Below are 21,062 nucleotides of genomic sequence, written 5' to 3' on the forward strand. Positions count from 1 at the left end.
TACCAGCCAGTTTAAAGTGTTAGTGACTCTCAGCATCCATCAGAGGAGAACATTTGGTTGAATGAAAGCCAGCCTTTGATGGAATTGGAAATAATTATTTCCATCAATAATTACTTCCAAGCCCAGAAGAAATGGTTCCTGGCACGTTGCAGGACAGGAGTCCTTGATTGCCTTGAAGCCAATATGTTTTAACCCCAGGACCTGGAAATCCCATTAATGGGAGCAGAGGCTGGGTGACAAGGATGTTGCTTGCCGTGCCCAGGTCCTGGCAGTGGTGTTCCACCCTGCTGCCAGCCTGGGGACGAACCCTCCTGCCTCTGCTGCTGGAGTGCATCCAGCTCAGACTTTGCACAGGTCATTAATTTGGGGACATTTTTAATGGATCCTAGTGACTGAGCCTCAGAAGGCTGTTCTTAAAAGCGGTTTTAAGAACCAATTAGCTGGCGCACAAAAAATGATTAACCATGTAGCTTCCTGGATGGTTAAAATAGTGGAAATGTTGGGAGGCAACTGGGGGATTTATTACAAACAGACTTTTTAAAGCAAGAGGGACTATTCACCTCCTGCATGTTCTGGGCCAGAAATATTTCACCCAGCTTCCCCCCCCGCCCCGATCCCTGTCCCTTGTATTTGGCTGTGCATATCCTGAAATGTTCAGGCATTACAAAATGGGCTCCAAGGAGGAGCTGGCTGTTAAAGAAAGTGGATGCTTGTTGAGAGAGAAAACACAGGTGGAAAGAGAGGGGTAACCCTTCTGCAGGTGCTCCTGTGCCAACTCCAACCCCAAGAAGTGTTATTCATGGCTGAGGCAGGCAGCAGGATGTTCCCTGAGGCATGCAAGGCTCTGGCCATGCCTAACTGGGGCTTTTTTAACATCACATTGCTCTTTAACCACTCTCTTGCCCCCATTTAACCCTCAGATGTGCAGCACGCACCTGGCCCTGGCCCCTTGTTCCTATCTCCACAGCCCATGTGTGATGGCTGTGGTGGCCTCTGCAGCCAAAGCATCATCCTTCGCTGTGGCTGCAGGGCTGGCAGGGGGACACCCCAGCCTCCCCCTGCTCTACTGGGATCTACATGGCCTGGGGGCTTCAGAGTGTTGCTATTTCCAAGGAGAGAAGGTAGGTCTGGTAGCTGACACAGCCACAGGACTTTGCAGAGCTGACCCTAAACTGGCATGCATAGCCCAATCCTGGGATCGGCTTTAAGATGATAATGGGAAGAAACAGGGACACTTTTAGTGCCAGCTGAGCCCAACCTACCCTGGGTATCACCCCACAGCCAGGTTGGGCATGGACGTGCCCGTGCTTGCTTTATGTATTCCATAATGCTCTGGATGACACCAAACCCCAGTGTTTTCAGCACCCCTGCTGGGTACAGTTTATCACTTTTCATTAATCTTTTCATTCTTTGAAATAAACATCTGCAGGGCCTGGAAACCTATTTACTTTCCTCCCAAGTGTCTGCATGCAGACTTGTTTGGGTTTGTTTTCTCCATTTGGCTTCTTTCCTTTATTTGAGCTTGCACAAGCCCCAATGTTTTGTAGAAACCACTCACTCCAGGCTTTGCCTGCCTTTGCTCTGCTCCTTGCCAGCTCCCTGGGCTCTTGCAGGCACTGACCTGGCCCAGGTGATTCTCCTTAGCTCTGCTGGGCTGTCCCAGGTTCTCAAGGTTGAGCTGTCAGCAGGACCAGGTGTGTTCACTAGCCCAGCACCTTATTTGTAGGAGTGGGGAAGTTTGCTTCCAGTCGAGTGATGAGGACTTGTGGCAAGGTGTTATCAAGGCAATAGTGCATTTGGAAAATTACATTTGAAATGCAAAAGGGGTTTTTTTTTCCTATTAGAGTGCAAAATCTGTGCTGTCTCTGCAGAGCTGGTGATCTAAACCCCACAGTGCAGGAGAAGATGTCCTGACTGGCTCCTGTTTTCCCTTCCCATTGGATTGGATCTGGCCCTGTGCTGTCCAGCTGCTCCTTGGCTGCATGATGCACGTGGCATCTCTGCCTGAACAATGAGCACAGCATGCTTGGGCTGGGGTGCACCTTGGCTTGGAAATGGGGCATTTTAGAGCCTTGTAGGAGCATTTCCCACTGCAGGGCTGAGCACTGAGAAACCTGCAGCTCTCCTTCACAGCGGCACAGGTCCTACCTGCAAAAAGGAAAGGAGATTCCCCACGACCTGGAGAATGACCCCAGCTGAAGGGACAGCTCCTGATGGCTCTTTCTCTTGTCTTGCCCTGGCAGTGGGACGCTCAGCTGCCTGCCGTACCCCGCAGAGGACAGACGTCCCGAGAAGCTGAGCAGCTGCGTGGTCAGGGAGCCCTCCAGCACCAATGGCTGTGTGAAGGGGAGGGAGAGATGGGACCATGCTCACCGCAGGTCACGCAGGTAGGAGCCCGGGCCGTGAGCGGGGCCACCCTGGAACACGGGGATGGCAGGGGAGGTGTCCATGGCTGTTTACTCAGCCCCTCTGGGGCCTGTGAGAGCTGGGGGTGTCTTAAACGGCTCAGTATGTGCGCAGAGAACGTATGCAATTGTATGAAATCCTTGTGCATGTTTGCACAGACAAACCTGCAGCTCATTTCTACTCCAGGGCTTGCTCTTACAGCCTCCTTCAGAGTCTTCCAAGACTTGCCAGCACTCCTCTGCACTACCAGGTCTGCTGGGAATCGCCCTCAGCAATTCCCCTCTCCCCATGCCTAGATCAGCTCAGCAGCATTGCCTTCATTAGGACACAGCCTCGTTAGCAGCTTGTCGTTAGTCCCTGACCACTTGAGAGCGGGAAAATGCATGGAACGTTGTAAATTAAGTAACTGGGGTCTCTGAGCCCTGCCTGCTGAACTGTCTCTGGGAATGGTTTGGTTAAAGATGCTGGAAAGAAAGAGCAAGAAAGCACATTTCATATCTTCAGATTTCAGGCCAACTGGAACAATAATCTAAAGCACATTTTTAATTAGACTTTGATTATAATCGCGGAGGAACAATTGAAGTCAGATCAGCGCAGGGGAGAAAGCTGCCACATCAAAGACAAAAGACTTTATCTGGGGAGAGGGAGACGGGCTCTGCAGAAACAGCCTGTGGCTGCATGGTCAGGTGTTCCTCCCTGCTCTCCCTTGGCTGTGGCAATGCCCAGCTGTGTCCCTGGGTGTCTTTGGGCAGGCGTCTGAGCTTAGCAACGAGACGTCCTGGAAAATGCACGACTCTGCATTAAGGTAGGAAGCCCACTGAGCTCAAAGTGTGCCACATCCTCTAATAGTGCTGCTGCTGGTCTGTGAAATCCTTGGGAGGAGGAAGTGAGGAGGAGTATGTGGGTGCTCCGTGGGGTCATGCTGTGGTTGCACAGTGGATTTACTGCACCAGAAGCACTCGGTATCCACAGCTCACAAGTGAAGCATTAGCTTGCAGTTTCATTTTGCAGAGCTTTTATTTTTTTCCCAAAGTGTATTAAAAGCACTAAGCAATTGAGTTTTTATGATAGTGTAGTTTCAGTGGTAATTCAAGCCCTGGATGATCAAGTGTTGAGTGGTGGTGGAGTCTGAGTGTCCCCCCAAAGTGTCATTTGCTCTGCATTAGGACTTTTGTTAGCAATAATGTTTATTCTTGCTGCAGAAAACTGCTCAATTTTTGGCCTGTTTCTGTAGTGAAGATCTCACAGCGTTCTCCAACCATGGGGTTGCTTCCACCCATCCCTTGCTCCTGGCTTTTCCCAGTGGCAGAATGAGAAGTGGGGAAACTGAGGTATAAACCCAGCACCTTCAGTGATTTTTCAGAGGCCCTGGGGAGCTTTCTGTGCCCCCCAAAACCTTGGTCCTGGATCCATTTGTGGATTCAGAGAGATCTGTGGATCTGTTTGGAGATCCACATGGCTGACTTGGGCTGATTTAGGGATGCCACCAGGCTGCCACCAGCTGCCTCTGTCTTTACAAGCATTTGCTTTCATTAATGAGTAGCCACAGAGTTATCTGTTGTTTTTTTCAGCCCAATGCTCTGAATTAATTAACCACGGTATTTGCTTTTCATTGAAACATAACACGATTCAGCATCATATGTTTAAAGAAGAAATTAATTTGCAGGAGGCTTTATTTTCAAGGCTTAACAACTGTATAAGAGATGCATATCTCCTTCAATTGCCATAGTGTCTCAATAAATATATATATATTTCTAATCAATTGCTACTTAACACATGTCAAGTCTTTATTATAGTTAGATGCATCTGGTTGCAATAATTACTGTATGCAAATTAAATGCCAATTAATTATTTAAAGCATATTTACAAAGAGCAACAAAACCTATAAATCTGTTTCGGAGTTGTTAACCTCAGCAAACATGTTTTAAATAATCAGCATTGCTATGGTGTAGCTGTCTTGTTGTATCTCTATTAGACACTTCATTTAAACCGTGACTAAATAATTTGTTAGAGGGTAATGAGGCAACACCCACACCGTCGGTCCACCATGAACATTGATCTTTCTGCCCCATGTCTCTGAGGTGGGGATGGCAGAGAGTCCCGTGTGAGCCAATTCAGGGTTTATTTTTCTTATTTTTAATGTTTATTGGGTCTTTTCCCCCATTCTCAGCCCATCGTGTGGTGGGGAGCGGCCGCTTCTGGCTCGGGGGAAGAAGAAGAAAAAGAAGTCTGGCCGCAAGAAGCGAAGGAGGTGAGGGAGCCATGGTGGCGTTAGGGGACAGGCTGGGCAGCCCTTGGCGGGGTGTAGGGAAGAGGGTCAGTGAAGGAGGTGCAGGTGGCCATGGTGGTGTGTGGGGCAGCAGGGAATGGCAGCCCTCAGCTGGGCGGGCGTGAGGGAAAAGGGTCTGTGTAAGATGGAGGTGTGAGGGCCTGCGGGTTCCGCAGCCCAGGGAGGTGCTGCCATCTCCTCGCCCTCCCCTCAGGGCAGCAGAGCTAGGTTGAGGCTCATCCCTGGTCTCATCCTGCTCTGACCAGGAGCCCCCAACCACTCTCTGCCCTGGAGATGCTGCCACTGGTGGTGGGGTGAGTGTTGGGGTGGCTGGGATGGCTGTGAGCAGCCGTGTGGTCCCTAATGCCCCTCTGCCCCCTCAGGTCTCCCTCCTACAGCCCTTCACCTGTGAAGAAGAAGAAGAAGAAAAGCTCCAAGAAGCGAAAAAGAAACAGGTATATTTCCCTTGAAAATGTAATTCCCCACTGGCAGTGGCTGTTGGGGGTTTGGAGAAGGGGTGGAGGGCACTGCTGCCTCGGGCAGCTGTTGGTCCCAGTGGGCAGAGAGGTATCTGTGGGCTCTTGAGCACTGGGCAGCCAAGGGGAGGCATAGCCAGGGTCCCTCTGGGCTAGGAGGGCATGAAATGGGGTGTCCATCCAGTGCAAACAGAGAAACGTGCTGTTGGGGTGTAGGGACACAGAGATGGACAAGCCGAATCACTGTGAGGTCTGTGGAGCCTCAGTCTGCTGTCCTTGCTGTCCTGTTCATATGTCTCCATCCTCTGGAATGCCAGTGGGATCAGTGCTTAAGGCTCATGTTGGTCCCCATCCCTTCCTCCCCAACCTGCAGAGAGTGTCAGGATCAGGAAAAGGCTCAGACCAGCTCCCCACATCCACATCCCAGTCTCCTCTCCCAGCCCCAGTGACTGTTTCCACCTTCCCCTTCTGAAGTCCATTTTTAATTCAAAGAGCATGATTAAATTTTAAAATTGCAAATACTTCACTGTTTTCTCTCAGCTGTTAAACCAATATGTGAAGAGAACAGTGGATTCCATCTCCCTAAGAAGGTTCATGTATTTATAATATATTGAACCAAAGAGAGAAGCTACCAAAAGTGGATAACAGGGTGAAAAGTTGAGCTTGAATCTTTAAAGAAGAGCAAGGGAGAAGGAGAGACAAGGATATAGGAACTCCTTTAAAACACTTTCTTCCCAAGGAGGGATTCTTATGTTCTTTTCTGGATGCCATCTCCTGATGGAAGTCCTGGGTCAGAGGCTCCTTGGCTTTGAACCTTTGGTAGCCATTTATGCCCCTGCAAGCCAAGGATAAGCTGGAGCTGGTCCCATAAGACAGCATGATATGAACCATTCAGGATTAGTGACCAATGGAGGTAGCGTTTCAACCACAGACCCCAAGTGACTTTGCCAGAGGCAATCTCACAGCCCCTCCAGGCAGGACTTCAGGCTGTACCTTCTGCAGGATGTTGTGCTCCAAGATGAGATGAGAGACAGTGGGGTGTGCAGTGCACTGGGGCCAGGCTTTGATGCAAGGATGTGTCCTCCATGTGCCCAGGGTGTTCTATATGAGAGAAGTGTCTCCTGTGTCATCCCAGGGGTGCTCCAGGAGGCAAGACAGGGGCACGATGCTGGCTTGGCTGTGAGACTGCTCTGGAGTTACACAGAGAGGATTTTTCCCTCAACTGCTGTTTGGTCCTTCATACAGAAAACTGGGGAATGGACTCACCTCCACATGCAGTACAAAACTGGAGGCAGTAGCAGAGAAAAAGGACCCACCAGAGATAGGGGATGTATCTGATCTCTCTAAAGACTTGTTATCCTGAGGACCATATTCTCAATTTCTTGTAGTGTGTGCTGGTCCCTTCTGCCACACCAGCATTTCTCAGCTGCTCCCTCACCAGCTGGCTAAAGGAGAGCCGGGGCCCTCCTGCCCAGGTGGTGCAGGAGGTCTTCTCTCAGTTCTCGGTCTGAGCCTAAACACATTGTCTTGGATTAAAATTTCCAATTTTGTGAGACCCTGTATTCAATGTACATATTTGTGTCTTGCAGGTTATCGTCAAAGAAGAGAAGGCACAGGTAAGAGTTGAGCAAGTGTGGGTGGTCCCTTAGAAATAAGAGTTTAATGGTCTCTTCAAGGTTGATGTTCACTGAGTGGGGGCAGAAGGCATTTCTTCTGTGTTTCCTTGTGGAATCCCCTTGGGTCCCCCCATTCCATGTGGGTCTGGGGATTCTGACTCAGTGGCTCCCCAGGTGTGGACTGGAAGAACTCTCCTGATTCCAGTATGTGTGTACACATTATCAAGAAGTACTCATTTTCTCTATGGAAGAAAGCAAAGTCACCAAGTTGGCTGATCCCTTTGAGGGTTTTGGCCAAGTCCATGAAGCAGATTTGTCAGGAGGCACTCAGACCCCCTGTGCTGTGACAATCATGAGTCCCTTTCCTTTTTACTGCATGCTCTTGGGCAACCAAGCTGTAACGTTGACGCGTGATTGTGCAGCTTTTTATCAGAACAGAAATCTCTGAATTAATTAGCCATTTCTTATTTAGTTCTTCAAGCCCCAAAAGTAAGAGAAAGGAAGAAAGAAAACACAAAAAACAGTAAGTAGTCATTCATGGAGTTCCCTGCCCTGCCTGCACAGTGTGGGGCTAGGAAGTGCTTGATGTGGTGGGGCCCCTGGAGCTAACACCTGCTGCACAGCCCTAAGCAGTTCTCAGGATTACTTTGAAGCTAAAACCGGCAATTCTGGTTTTGCTGGAATGGAAAAGGGTTTGTAGAGGCTGGAGAGCTTTCCTCTCCCTTTCTTTTTTGACACCTATTTCTGTACTTTGTGGATCTTGCAGTGATGTGCGGAGTCTTGTTCATCTAATCCAGAGAGAAGGCTCTAGCTTTTCTGGTGGGGGCAGCATGAGAGGCTGAACTCTGGCCTGCCAGAAGGGCAGGCTGGCACATTCTTGCTGAGAAGGGCCTCAGCAACTCCTGGTTTGCTGCTCTAGGAGGTTGCATTAAGACCTACTCATGAGATACAGTACAGCCAAGTATCTGAATGGGGTCAAGGGGAAGAGAAGGGATTGTTTGGAGGGGATGGAGTTTGCAAAAATCTGGTGGTGAGGTTCCAATCAGCCCTGGAGTGTTAGCAGAGCACAATCCTTGTCCTGTGTGGCACACAATCGAGGGGCATGGTGTAAAATGGGGCTCCTCGGGACTGGAAGGAAGGACTGTAAGCTGCCTCTGTTTTTCCCTTCGTTCTCTGTCTTCTGGGAACTGCAGCTTGTGGCTTCTCACCTTCTTTCAGAGTAAGGAAACAGTTCTGGGAATGAACCTTGGACACTGATCCCCTGGTCAGCTTTGCTGGGACTTGGGATACTGCCTGCACAAGCCATCTCTGTGGCATGCAGAAGGCCAGTCTCCTTTTCTCTAAAATTTCTGCATATGAAGTGGCACAGTTTCAGCTCAGTTTCCCCTCAAATTGGGCTGCCCTCGACCTAGAAACCTCAGTGGTAAAAGACAGGCTTCCTAGGTTATCTGTAAAAGGAGGCATCCCCCCAGCCTAACATAGCAGTACCCTAACAGTGCAGTTAAATCTAAGATCCGTGTCCTGCTGGTGTGCCCTGACCTCAGGGAACTAGAGCTGCTGGAATTGCTCTTTGGGGATACACCAGCCAAGGCGTTTTAATCTCATCCCTCTGCTGGCAGATCAGAGTTGAGCCGCTCCCAGTTTCTGCAAACCTTTTGCTCCCAGGTGTGGATCAGATGGATCCCATGAGGATTTTTGTATAATCATGCTGCTTTAACTTATCTTTGCATTGAGCAACTGGTTATCTAAATCACACAGGACCAGTTTTGCCTTCTGCAGGAAGGGAAAACAAACTGGAGGGACTAGTGCAGAGGGTGATGACCAAACATGGGGATTTTCACAGAAATCCACCATGTGAGTGAAAGATGTTCAGTGTTGCTGATTTCAGCTGCATGGATATAAGAAAGGAGAATTCCAAAATGCAAAGTTTTAAAAAATATAATCATTGGGTGTGAAAAGCATCAAAGAAAACAGCCAAGCAGAATTGAAGGAATTGTTGTGGAGGTTGCCCTTTTGTCTTAAAGGAGATGCTGTTCTCAGGCAATTATTTGCTGGGTTTTTATACCAGCAAGTTGCTAAATGCTGTGCAGGCAGGTTGTATTTGTGCTGTCAGTGACTGTGTAGTGTGACCAGCTCACTCACAGTTAGCTTTGCCTGCTGGCACAGCCATGCTAGCCTGAGCAGATGAAAACGCTGACAGATCTAAAATTACTACTGTGGTGAACAAAGATGGGAGGGAAGGGGCACAGAAGGTGGCAGCTAGCCTGCTACCCATGTCACCCTGCTCTCTGCATCCAGGACTTCAGCTGTTGCAATGGGCAACTATAGCCCTTAAGTAACAGGGCCAGGTAATCCATGAGAAACAGCCTGGTGATGCAAAGGGAAGTGCAGCAGGGCACTGGACCTCTGTCCCCTACAGAGTTTGCTGGGAACTGTCCTCAGGCCCTGTCAGAAAAGGCAGCACCAGTGACTGGGCACCTGTCAGAAGCCAGGGAAATGGTCCTGTCTCTCAAGCAGGAAACGTGCATGAGGCAGGCTGTACTTAGGGAAGCTGTACTTTGTGTAGCAACCATGAGAGCTGCCCACAGGAGCACTAAATGCTCCCGCCTGGAGAGGGTGGGGAAGGCTGGCTGCTACTCAGTGTATTGTATCACTTGGAGCTTGTTCTTCTGTACCTGCTCTCTAACAAGGAACCAACACTATGGAGAGGGCTGGAGGTTTGTGATGGGTTGCCCAGAGAGATGGTGCTTCCTCCAAGGCTCAGCAACAGGAAGGTCTTGGGCAGTTGCCTGGCTTTTTTATGGTAGACTGCAGGATGAAAGACAAGCACGTGGCTCTTTAAAGTCTTGAAAGGATTGGTGCTGGCTGCTGCACTCCTACATGCTTGTCTGCAAATCTTCCTCTAGCAGGCTACAGAGCCAACCTAATAGCTTGTGTGTAAAATGCTAGCAGAGATCTAGGGAAGATGTCACTGCACCGATGAAGGGACAGAGAATTTCTCATGCCTTGATGTTTTGTGCAGTGTTTCATACACCAATCTCTTTGGTTTAAAATGCATACCTCCCTTCTGATTTGAACATTATCGACTTCAGCTTCCAGCTGCTGGCTCTTGCATCCCCCCACCTGCTAACCTAATGCTGGTTTTCCTTTCTGCTTCTTAAAGCTCTCGTGGGCGCACCCGGAAATCCCATCGGCATCGCCGCTGCCACTCTCGCTCGGAGAGCTTCGACTCCCACTCCCCCAGCTGCCGGAGCAGGTAACATCACCACTCCCGAGCTCAATGTCCTCAACATTTCCTGGTGGGCTCAAGGATGTGGTTGCCACAGCCTGTGTGACCCACAGGCTCTCTGTGCACAGCCACTTCCCATTCTGGTAGCAGCAATATCACATACTGGGGGCTGAGCTGTTTGTGGTCTCAGCCATGGAAGGGTTTTGCCTCGAGAAGCAGTGGCTGCAGCTTTTCGGTCTGACAGTCACTTCTAATCCCCATTGCTGATGATCAGCCCATGACAGCTGATTCCAGTCTAGTGTCCCTTCCCCAGCCCAAGGGCTTTGTTCTGCTGATGTCCCAGGAAACCCTTAAACATGGTCTTAGCAATGGAAATATATTTGCCTGTGGCAATCTATAGCCATTGTCTTTGACCTGATTAAAATCTCTCCTCTGGATGACAGATGCATCCTGGGGCCAGCTAAGTTGATGCTGGTGCTAGACCGAGCATTGCTGCAGTAGCAAGTGATTTATACACGTAATGAGTTCATGTTTCATGTTCTCTGAAAGCACTTGAACAACCCACCCCCACTCTCCTACTTCACTCCTCCTAAGTACTTGGAATTTTCTTATGAAAAGCTGAGGATCAGTGAGGGGAGGAATGCAATCAGTAATTGGAGGGGTGCTCATGCAAGAGCAGAGTGTGTTTTCTCTTGGAGGTGTATCACCATAGGAACATTCTAGAGTGCATGAAGGTAATGGTTTGTCTTGAGCCACCATAAAATCATGCATTGGAGCTGAAATTTGAGGTTAAGGGCCAAAGCCTGGATGCAAAATTAATATTTTTCTTTTAAAGTAGAAAAACAAAACATCCCTTTTCTCTCCATCATAACTCCACAGAGCAGTCATGTGGAAGAATATTCTCCCATATGCAGTGTCCTAGCACAGAGCTGCCAAGGGTTTGTATGGAGCTGGTAACAGGCACTACTGCAATACTAAGGAATAACATTTTGGCTGTTCCTGTCTCCTGGAGACACAGAGCCAGGTCTCGGGAGGAAGGGCGTAAAACATGGCGAAGACACTCCTGGCACCACTCAAAGATCACGGCAAAGAGAAGCTCCTCTGCAGAGGTTCAGGCCAGTCAAAAAGCCAGCCAAACCCTCCCACTCTACAACTTCCTGTCTTCTAAGGAAGTAGTAAGTATTACACACTGTCCTTCTTTGCTTGAACTAGCCAGAGGATCTGGGCAAGAACTCTGGTATGAAATTTTTATAACTCAATTATAGTGATGTTAGATGAACTTGGTTAAACGGTATTATTAATTCATGGTGCTGTATTCTATGTATGTAAAGTCATTCCTTCCTTCAGCACTTTCACACTAAGGGTGGGGCTGGAGAGGGGAAAAACTTGCAAGTCTTTAGCCTATGAATGATTAATTGAGGACATTTAACAAAAAAAAAAAGTGGCCTCCAGCAACAGTATTTTAAAGGGAAGTGCTTGTTATGCAGTTTTTCCTCAGCTGGATGTGAACTTAATTCACTGGTCTTTACATCCAAAAGTTTAGTTCTTCAGGCTGAAAAAGGGCATCAAACATATACAAAAGGAATATTTACATTTAATGAGCTGGTGATTATTGGCATGGGATGTTTTCTGAGTATCAGGATCCTTCTAGGATCACTGTTGCTCTGGACTGACAAGCCTGGGGGCCAAATTTGGAACTTATGAGCAGCCCTCATTGGTGCTAATGGGAACTGCATGTGCAGCTGAGGGTAAAATCAGGCTCAGTGCCTTGGGATGCTTTTCCATATACATAGAAAGAGATGATATAATACATGAATTGAGGGAGCAAGAGAGGGAGAGAAATATTAGATAGAGATTGATATCAGTCTTCCTTTTCTGTGGCATGTTTCCCCTTTGTTCCTGGCAGCAGCAACGCAGAGGTGTGATGCCCTGATGGTGGTGTTGGTATCAGATAGGCACTCTGGAGAGATAAATTGCTACCTAGGACTGGAAGTAGTGCGGAATATGATACTCACACGTGTGGATGTGTAATGCTAGAGGTGTTTTGAGTACAGAGTCCTCCAAGCCCCGAAGTTGTTTTCTCCTTCAGGCCCAGTCATCAGTTGGAAATAGCTCAGCTGCACGCAGGAGCTACATCAGATAGGAGAGAGATGGTGCCAGCAAGAGGAGAGGCTCTACCCACTCATCCACACAGACAGCATGCCGATCAAAATACCCAGGGATTGTACGTGGGTACAGACAGGCACAAGCTGTCTCTCAACATTATAGATACGCATATTTGCTCTCGTTATAGAGTGTGTGGGGCCATATGAGTCAGTGCTTGTAAAGCCTTATAAGGCAGCGTGGAGAGCAGAACCTCACACCACACGCTGATGTGTGCACGCACATGCAAAGGAAGAAAAACAAGGTTTGAAGCTTACTGTCATGAGCTGGGGGTGTTGCTGAGTTCAGAGCTCCTCCCCAAAAAAAACAACCAGCCAAAGACTGTATCATGTCACCAGGGTGTTTTTTGGTTCAAGTGGCATATTTTTCATAAATGCTTTTGAGTCTAAGCCTAGTGTTTAATTAGTGCTAGGTTTTCTCTCTCAGAAGCTAGGTTCCTGAAGCCCTGTGAGGCCAACTGCCAGCTGTTCTGTTTCCTGAGAAAGAGTAAACTCTAATTTAAAATTTTAAAAGCTTTAAAATGAGCTAAACTCAAGCATCCTGCACTTCCTTTTCCATTTGCTTCAATCGAGGTAAATGAGTCCATAAGCTGCAGGGAAGCGAAGACAAGAGCTTGACAGTTCCAGATGCAGGTGGTGGATGCAAAGTAAAAGTCATCAGGATATTCCGGTGTTCTTTCTAGTAAGGGTTAATAACTTAAGCAAAGATTTTAATGACTAAAAGGCATAATGACTGATGAAATCCACTACCGTCCTCCTGTCCCCAAAAGAAGTACATTCTCTTGGGACACTATTTAAGAGCACATTTAAGCATTTGTTCAAATTGATGGCCCTGGTTAAGAGCTGCCCCTGAAATTTTGCTGAACAAGGTCATTAAATATCATGTACTCAAAACTGGCAAGGGAAAAATGGAATGGAAACCTTTAGTCTCGTTTATTAATGACTATACACAACCCTTTGATGCTTTTTCTTTTCATGAGTTAAATGGTTGCTCTATGAATACGCTTAATTCTGTCAGACTTTGAGAGCTGCCTGAAATGAAAGTGGGCTCTTGAAGAATATGTTGGTCACATATTAAAAAAAAAAAAAAAAAATACTGGAAAAGAAAAGATTTTCTGAAAAAATTCAGAGTTAGGATTCAGAAATGCCATGTTTCAGTCCTTTATGAGAGTTGTTATGTTACACTCCCTATCCTTCCATCTGGCCTGGGCTTTCAAACCATCCTTACCTGGGGGGATGCACTTGTATCTCCAAAGGAAAGGGGTTGTCCAAGGAGGATCAGGGGAAAATACACAGAGATACAGGGAAAAATCTAGAGACACAATACACAAACTCCCATGAGATAATGCTATAGCACTTCCAAAACAAAGGTTTTGCTTTTCAAGATGTTTTTTATTCTACATTGTTTTTCTTCTGAAAATTTGAAGTGCTTTGTGGTAAATTCTGCTATCCTCCCCACCCTATTTTTCTTCATTCCTTTGTAATGAAACAGCCACAATTTCTAACTAGGTCTACCTGGAACTGCTGGGGGATAAAGCACACAAAACAATGCCCTACCTATGCATCTACCTTGTTGCTTCTTCCGCTCTTTATGCAAAAGCTGATGCACCCACACATGCATGTACACATGCAGAAACACCTCAAAGTTCCCTGCTACTTTTATTTTTGGCAGTGAATTTCCAAGCTTCTCCCTCTCATTCTCCTTTAATCCCGTGCAGCTGCAATAGCCACCTATGGAGAGCAGGATTGTGGGCCTGTGCCTCAGCAGGCAGAGAGAAGCTGTGGGTAATGTGCAGCATTTGTTTCTGTACAGAATACCCCTGCCCAGTTGCAGACGCTTTATTCCACACCAACACAGATGGATGACTGTGCCACTGTGCTTTCCTTTAGTAGTGCAATATAAATACCTGCAGGGCACAGATCTAATTGCCTTTGTTGTTCCTGATGAAGATAACTGCACCATACATACACTTTCCTTGCCAGCTCCTTTGCTTTCACTGAACCTCATTTGTGATGCCACAAATTATCACAGGCTTGAGCCAGATTTCCAGTGAAGCTCAGTGGGGGGTACAGCTGGTCCAAATGATGCTGTTTGTCTTTGTGCTTGTGTCTGCAGGAAGGTAGAATGGGGAAATGCTGTGCAGGGACTGGGACAGCGTGTGCTGGAGGGCTCAGGAAACCTTACAGCAGACCTGCATATTGGCTTGCTGCTGCTGTTTTCTAGCCTGGATTTTGGCTTACATAGGAAAAACTATTCTTTCAAGTGCTAGGCAGCATGTTTTTGATAGCAAAGAGGGTCCTTCAAGAGCAGAAAGGCAAAACCTTCTATAAATATGGAAGTTACTCTCTTTTTTCTTTTCCTGTTCTCCCCTCCTAGCTGGGGGACTGAAGTTACCCCTGCTTGTTGTCAGACAAATGCACAGCTCAGTGCTGGGAGCAGCAGCTGGGGGGAAACGATCGATGCCTGTATCCACAGAAGGGCTGGGCTGTGCACCAGCTACCAAAGGAGGTGGTGGAAGACAAACCCTTGCTCCAAAATAGTGCCAGCCTGGCTCAAGCTGAGGTGAGGGTACAATGCCTGCACTGCAGCAGGCTGAAAAGATCCTTGAAAAGAATCAAACCTTTGCTTGGCATTCTCTGGAGTTTACCCCCAGCAATGTATTGGTGAGCCAGGCTGCTCAGCAGTATTGCCATCCAGCCCCAAATAACCCAAGCTCAGAGCTTGCAGGGACAGCTGTGTCATTGCCTCCCTGCTCTGGGACTTAGCTTAGCCCTTGTGGTAGAGAAAGACTCACCCTGAACTCCCCATCCAGGCAAAAAAAGGGGTATTTTCCCACTCAGTGTTCCTCGAGTCAAGGACTCATAATTGTGCAAAAAGGGGTTGTACTGAATTCCTACAGAACTTCTACTTTTTATACTCAATCAGAAGTTGGCTTTTCAGCAGGGGTAGGTTATCAGCAGAGGTGAGCCCATTTCCCCTCAGCTCTGGCAGGTGGAGGTGCCCCAGGGCAGGCCCAGAGCCCCATCCCCAGCAGCCCCCAGCAGGTGCTGTCCCTGTGCTGGCGGCTCTGGCAGATGTTGGCCGGGCCCTTGCCAAGAGTGGGGCTCACTGGGGTCACCAACACAAGTGTTTTATTCCTTTCATTACCACAACGCCTAGAAAAAGAGAGAAAGGCAGACATTATGCCCCTCTGAAAGAGAAATTAACTCCGCTTTGAAGTGAGTTGCAAAACAAGAGAAAAAAGACCCATGAAAGAAATCCTGCAGCTCTGAGTGAGGCTGTGCCACGATGCTGTCCCCGTATGGCTGAGACAATGCATTGTCATCTCTCGCCTCAGGGCTGTTTGTGGCACAGTAAATGGAGCTGTTCACTTTAATTGGAAGATAAGCAGTGATTGTATGTTTGTAGCCTATTAGACCACGCTGCCTCTTGGTCTGGGATTGCACTTGGAAATACAGTCTGGAATATGAGTGAGGGCCTCATTTCTGCTCTTTCCCCCCCCACCCCCCCATCTTGATTAAATAATGATTTGAAGCAAAAAATCCAATACATATCCTGGGTTCCCTTGAGGGCAGCAGTAGGTTCCCTGCTGAAAGCTGGATGAAGCACAGTTTACTGAGATTATTTCATTACTTATTAGGGGTTGTGTGTGGGGCAAAATCCAAATGTTCACATACAGCGAATTAGATTTGTGAAAGAACAGGCTCTTTTAAGCCACCCTAGAAAAGTAAAAAGCCATTAGAATTCAGAATCACCCAGAACGGTGTGATTCAATTGAGCTCTGTCCAGTGTTTTTAGATGTGGTATTCTGTTTCCATCCTGGGTGGCTGGCATGACTTTCAGAAACAGTAGAACAGGACCACAAGCAAAGCCAAGGTCATCCAATGGGGAATATGGGGAACTGGTCTGAGCAGACAGACAAGTTGAGCACCCTGAGACTTGTCCTGGCTCTTGCTGCAGGACAGAACCTCCCCCAGAGCCTGCAGAAACCTACAGGCTACAGCCTGCTGCCCCAGGATGGTGGGGCTGAGAAGTTGCTGTGTCTCCCCTGGCACCTCCCTTGCCCCATCCAGACCCTCCAGCCCTCATCTAGACTGTCAGCTTCATATTTCACTGATACCCACGCTGCCTCTTCCCAGGCATTGCTGCCACAGATGTTGAACTACAGAGGGGCTTGTTGATCTTCCCGGTCATTTGACAGGTTTTGTGATGTGCTGACAACAGTTGCTGCTTTGAAGGTAGATGTCAGCCAAGGCAGAGCAGAAGCAAGTATGCCAGGTCCCGGAGTTAGTCTGAAAAGCTGGTTTAGAAATGCCAAGAAACTGCTGTATTTCTTGGCAGAAATAAGGGCCTTTCAGTTTAAACTGGGAAGTAACAGAAGGAAGGTATTTCTGTGTGTGATGCTGGTGTCAGTGTCCCTTGGAGCAGCCCTGTGCCTACTCCAGGCTTATCCTACCCCTGCAGCCAGGGAGTACCTCACGTGGTAGTTTCATGCCTGTAAGTGAAAGGCGGTGAAAAGCTGGTTGTCTCTGGGTTAGGATTCAGCTCGACTGCAAACCATAACCTATCTTTTAAGAAAAATATCTGGTACCATATTTGAAAGTGAAATCCTCTATCTTCTGGAATGTGGCTGGGGCGAGTGCAGTGGTCCACAGCACAGAGGTCAGATCTCTTGGGGCTCTGGATGTGGCATCAGGGTTTCAGAAAGAACTGGTGAAAAGCAGAGCTGGCTATTTGGCTCCCTTAGGCTCCTGTGATGTTCCAGTTTCTGCTGGAGTAAGCAAGGACTGGTAGAGAATTGCTAGAGCTAAGAAGAAGCAAGGAGCAGTACCAGATGCCGAAATGAGGACTTGCAATGAGGTCTCCACTCATTCCTAGTTGGGAACATTTGGGAGACATTTCTGCTCTGTCCAGGGCTTCTGCGTTGAAGGTGCAAGTTGGCTAATGAAGAAGGATCACTTCATTTCCCACATCTGCTGCTGGGTCTTCGGATTCCTCTGAGCTGGGACTGAGCATCACTTAGAAGTTAGTGTGGGGTGGAGATGGGGAACTCCATTATGGATTTGCTGGGATGAATCAATCCCTTATCCCAGAAGCAGTAATGCTTCTCTCCCTGGCAACGCAGAAAGTACTTGGAGATCCTCCAGCTCCAGGTATTTTCAGAGCACCAGAGTGTTGTGGGCAGTCATCCTTCTGCAGACTGTGCTGAGAGCTGCTGTGGGTGTTGGTAGCTCTGCTCTGGTTTCAGTCACTGCTGGGTCAGCACCTGTGTCCAAGTCAGCTGTCCCTGTCCCAGTTAGCACCTTGAACCGGGTCGAGAGCAGCTCTCCCTGGGGACACAGACTGAATGCCACAGGCAGGAGCATGGATATGGAGGCACCATCTGATAGGATGAAAGAAATCCATGTGAAACATGACACAGGCTGAGTCTGCAGCCTGTCTGAGGATGAAAAAGCCAGCCAGTCCAGAGCTAAACTTTCCAAAGGGACTGACCCTGTGCCTGCTGTGTGACAGCTGATCCAGGTCTCCTCTGCTGCCTGAGATAGCACCAACACTGCAATGTGTTTTTTTGGCTCAGAAGACCCGATATTGGTGAGGGCATGGCCCACGTCCCCAGTATGGAGAGCATGGCATAGATGGGGGCATTGTGTGCCCCAGAGTGTGGCAGAGTGTGGCATGAGGGCACGTGTTTGACAGAGCACGGCTTGCTGGGAACGTGTTTGGAGGACTATCCTGAGTGGGGGGAGCCAAACCTGTGTGTCCACACCCTGAGAACCCTGGACCAAACCTCCTGGGTGGGTTTGAGGAGAGCGGAGGCTCTTCGTGAAAGAGGAGGAGGCCACATGAGAGTGCAGATTATGTGCACGTGGCCCTAATTTTCACCCCATTGCAAGGGCAGATACTAGCATTAACATAGCCTCACTCCCAGTGCTGGCACATTCCTGAGCTGGCTCAGGTAAGTGCCAGTGGAGTTAAAGCTGAACTTTAAAATACTGAAATGGTGTAAATCCCCTTGGTGGTGCTCAGGGTCCCAGAAAATAGCCCTGCCCAGGTCAGCCTATGTGAGTTTGAGGTCCTTGCTTGCCGTTGTGTTCAGCAACCCAGCCAGGGTGTGGCTGGACCCCCTTGCAGAGGCTGGCAGGAGCAGGGCTGCAATCCCCTTCCCCACAGGCCTCTGATAGACAGCATGGGCATACACTTTTCCTCCTCTATTCTTTTGCTTCTTCCCTCACTCGAGTTCCCTTTGTCATTTCCATGCAATCCGGTGGGATTTAGTGCAAGCTGTGACTTTTCAGCACAAGCCATCAGCCTCCAGGAACGGGCTGGACAGGCTAATTTAAAGCAGAAGGAAACAAAAATGAGTAATAAGGGAGACAAGTGAGCAGACAAAAAGCAGTTGTGACATTTGCATAGAGGAGGCAGCAAACAGTTGGCAGTGTGGATTGAAGAGAGGGTTTATGTTTTTTCATGTAATTTGAGACTCTAATGATGGACTTATGTTGCCCGCTCTTCCTTTTTTCTTACACCTTACCTACTAAAGGAGGAGTTCTTGATGGGTAAGTGGATGCTATCCGCAAGACACCAGGGAATTTATTAGAGGTCACTTGAGCACATTAGCTATATCTTCTTCAGGGGGTAAAAAGCACACAAAGAAGTATCTGTATACTTTTTATTTCCAAAGGGATTTTTCTTTTTTCCCTCACCCTCTTTTTTCTTTTTTTTCCTTTTTTTCTTTTTTTAAAATTTCAAAGTGATAAACTTGTGTATTTGGCAGTTTTTGCTTTGTACAGAAGCCCTTAATTTGATTTGATTTGGTTTATTGTTGCTTATTTTAGTGACATTTGTCCAGCCACTTTAAGAAAGCTTAAAAAAATTCACTCATCTATGTTTTTGTTTCATTTTTGTTTTCTTTGCAAGGATTATGTAGGTTTTTTATACGTATATACCTCCTTTTTTTTCCTCCTTCCCTCTTTAAGGTTAAATAAGGGCTTTGTCCTCTGTTACATTTTTTTATTTAGTTAGTTAGTTATTTTAATTCTTTGGTTGCCCGCTTACTTTGTTGAACTCTTTTGTTTAACATGAACCGCATGCTGATACTCTTTGCATGATCTCTAAAGTTTCCCGTTATTATAGCAGGGGGAAAATAAGTTTCTTCTTACTGTGGATTTCTTTTAGGGATATGTGCTTTTGTTTTCTTCTCCTTTCTTCTTTTTTTTTCTTTCTTTCTTACTTTGTTTCTTTTCTTTCCTTTCCTTTTGTTTCAGTGCATCATGATGGTAAAATTTCTGGGTTTATTTGGAAAAAAAAAAAAAAGAGCAAAGTAAAACCAAAAACAACCCCCCCAAAAAACCATTCAAACAATGCCAAATGGCTTTTCTGCTTTCAGATCTCTCAGTCAGGGTCTTCTGCTGACCTCTTTACCAAAACAGACAGCCCGCCTGGCAACCTAGACAGCCAGAATGGAGAGTATCATGAATATGACTCAGGAAACGATACTTCCTCCCCTCCCTCCACTCAAACGAGCTCATCCAGGTCAAAGGACAGCCAGGAGAAAAGAAGTCTAGTCCATGATGACTTTGGCCATGCCTTCTCGTCCGGGAAGCCCAAACTGGCCAACAGCGATAACAGCTCTGATTCAGGAAATTCCTTCACCAGTTGCTTTTCCCAGACCAAGGGAACAGCTTTGGAAAATCTGTCTCCAGATGCCCAGGGACAAGACCGAAGGTCAGTGATTACCAGTAGCTGCTGCAGGCAGCCCAACACCTGGTACATTGTTGCTCTGTGTCTCCTGCCTGCTCGCCAGTTGCCGTGGTGAGCTGGCAGGGAGCTTTCTGTGCTCTGGAGGCAGGCAGGTACCAATCAGACCCACGGTCTTGCCAGTCTGGAGTCCAGAACCCAGCAAGGACCAGTACTGTAGCCTGAGAAGGAAGATAAAACCCAGCCATCACATGCCTGGACATTGCTTGTGTCAGTGCTTTGGCATTACTGTGGCTAATGCAGGGTTTGGGCCTGGGTCAAGCTGTGTCCACAGCGTATCCCTGCTCAGCTGGGCATGGCCACATCAAAAAAAAGTTCCTGGCCCTTCTGGGCACAATCTGAAAGGGGCATCTGGGGGTTGCCATGTTAATTCTCCCCCTCTGCCTACTGTGGGGAAGGGAAGTGGGGCTTGTTTTCACTAGGATCGTTATGGGCTGTTCTTTCACCTGTCCAATGAGCCAAATCCAGCGTGCCCCTTCCCCTTCACAGCTCATCCAGCACAGGTCCAGGGTGACAAGATAGCATCTCCTGCCAGTGGGGAGCATAGGGAGGGGCAAGTACTTAGCTGGCTCAGGATAACACAGTAGCAGCTCTGCACTGGGGCCACAGGGCATCGAGCCACCACCCACTGCCACAGGTCATTTTCAGGAGAGGGGAGTAGCTTCCAGCCTCCATCACTGTCTCCCTTTCCTGGGGGTTTGCCAGGGGATGTTGGGAATGAGGGCACTAAAGCATGGTGGCTGGTACCCAGGGCTGTGCTCAGGCAGTGGTTGTAGGGAGCTCTTCCAGCTCAGGCCCTTGGGTCCTAAAGGCTGAAAGTTAGAGCCAGGACATGCTTTGGAGCACTGAATGTGACAGGAGGGAGCCAAGGGAATGGGTGTTAGTAAGAACAAGCCTCATTTTTCAGTCAGAGGGTAAAATTTTAGGTCTGTATGTACTTTTCACATGGTGACTCCAGTGGGATAACTCTGCCTTCACATGGGTGGAGCTGGGATTGCAGCTGGCCCTGGCTGCTGGGAGGCTGCCTGGCTGCTAGGCTCTGACCCCAGTTCATTCCCAGAGCACTTCTGGAAGAGGAGGAATTCACACAGCGCTGTCCAAAGGCAACAGGACATGCTTGCTCAGTGCCCACTCATGCTGCTCCA

The 21,062-nt window shown here is 48.0% G+C and overlaps 1 protein-coding gene across 4 annotated transcripts in view; it reads left to right on the forward strand.

The window, feature by feature from the left end:
• The window catches only part of SRRM4 (serine/arginine repetitive matrix 4), a 46,503-nt gene that overhangs the window by 16,688 nt on the left and 8,753 nt on the right, over window positions 1–21,062 (forward strand). For 2 of the 4 annotated variants that reach the window (XM_039560997.1, XM_039560994.1), the window contains exons 2-9: window positions 2,244–2,387; window positions 4,577–4,657; window positions 5,059–5,130; window positions 6,741–6,767; window positions 7,240–7,290; window positions 9,931–10,023; window positions 11,009–11,171; window positions 19,547–19,884. In XM_039560997.1, the coding sequence (XP_039416931.1) occupies window positions 2,244–2,387; window positions 4,577–4,657; window positions 5,059–5,130; window positions 6,741–6,767; window positions 7,240–7,290; window positions 9,931–10,023; window positions 11,009–11,171; window positions 19,547–19,884 (969 nt within the window). The remainder of the gene's footprint in view (window positions 1–2,243; window positions 2,388–4,576; window positions 4,658–5,058; window positions 5,131–6,740; window positions 6,768–7,239; window positions 7,291–9,930; window positions 10,024–11,008; window positions 11,172–19,546; window positions 19,885–21,062) is intronic. The other 2 variants (XM_039560995.1, XM_039560996.1) reach the window with 2 other exon arrangements.

The sequence above is a fragment of the Corvus cornix genome, chromosome 15, assembly GCF_000738735.6.
Source record: "Corvus cornix cornix isolate S_Up_H32 chromosome 15, ASM73873v5, whole genome shotgun sequence".
NCBI lineage: Eukaryota > Metazoa > Chordata > Aves > Passeriformes > Corvidae > Corvus > Corvus cornix.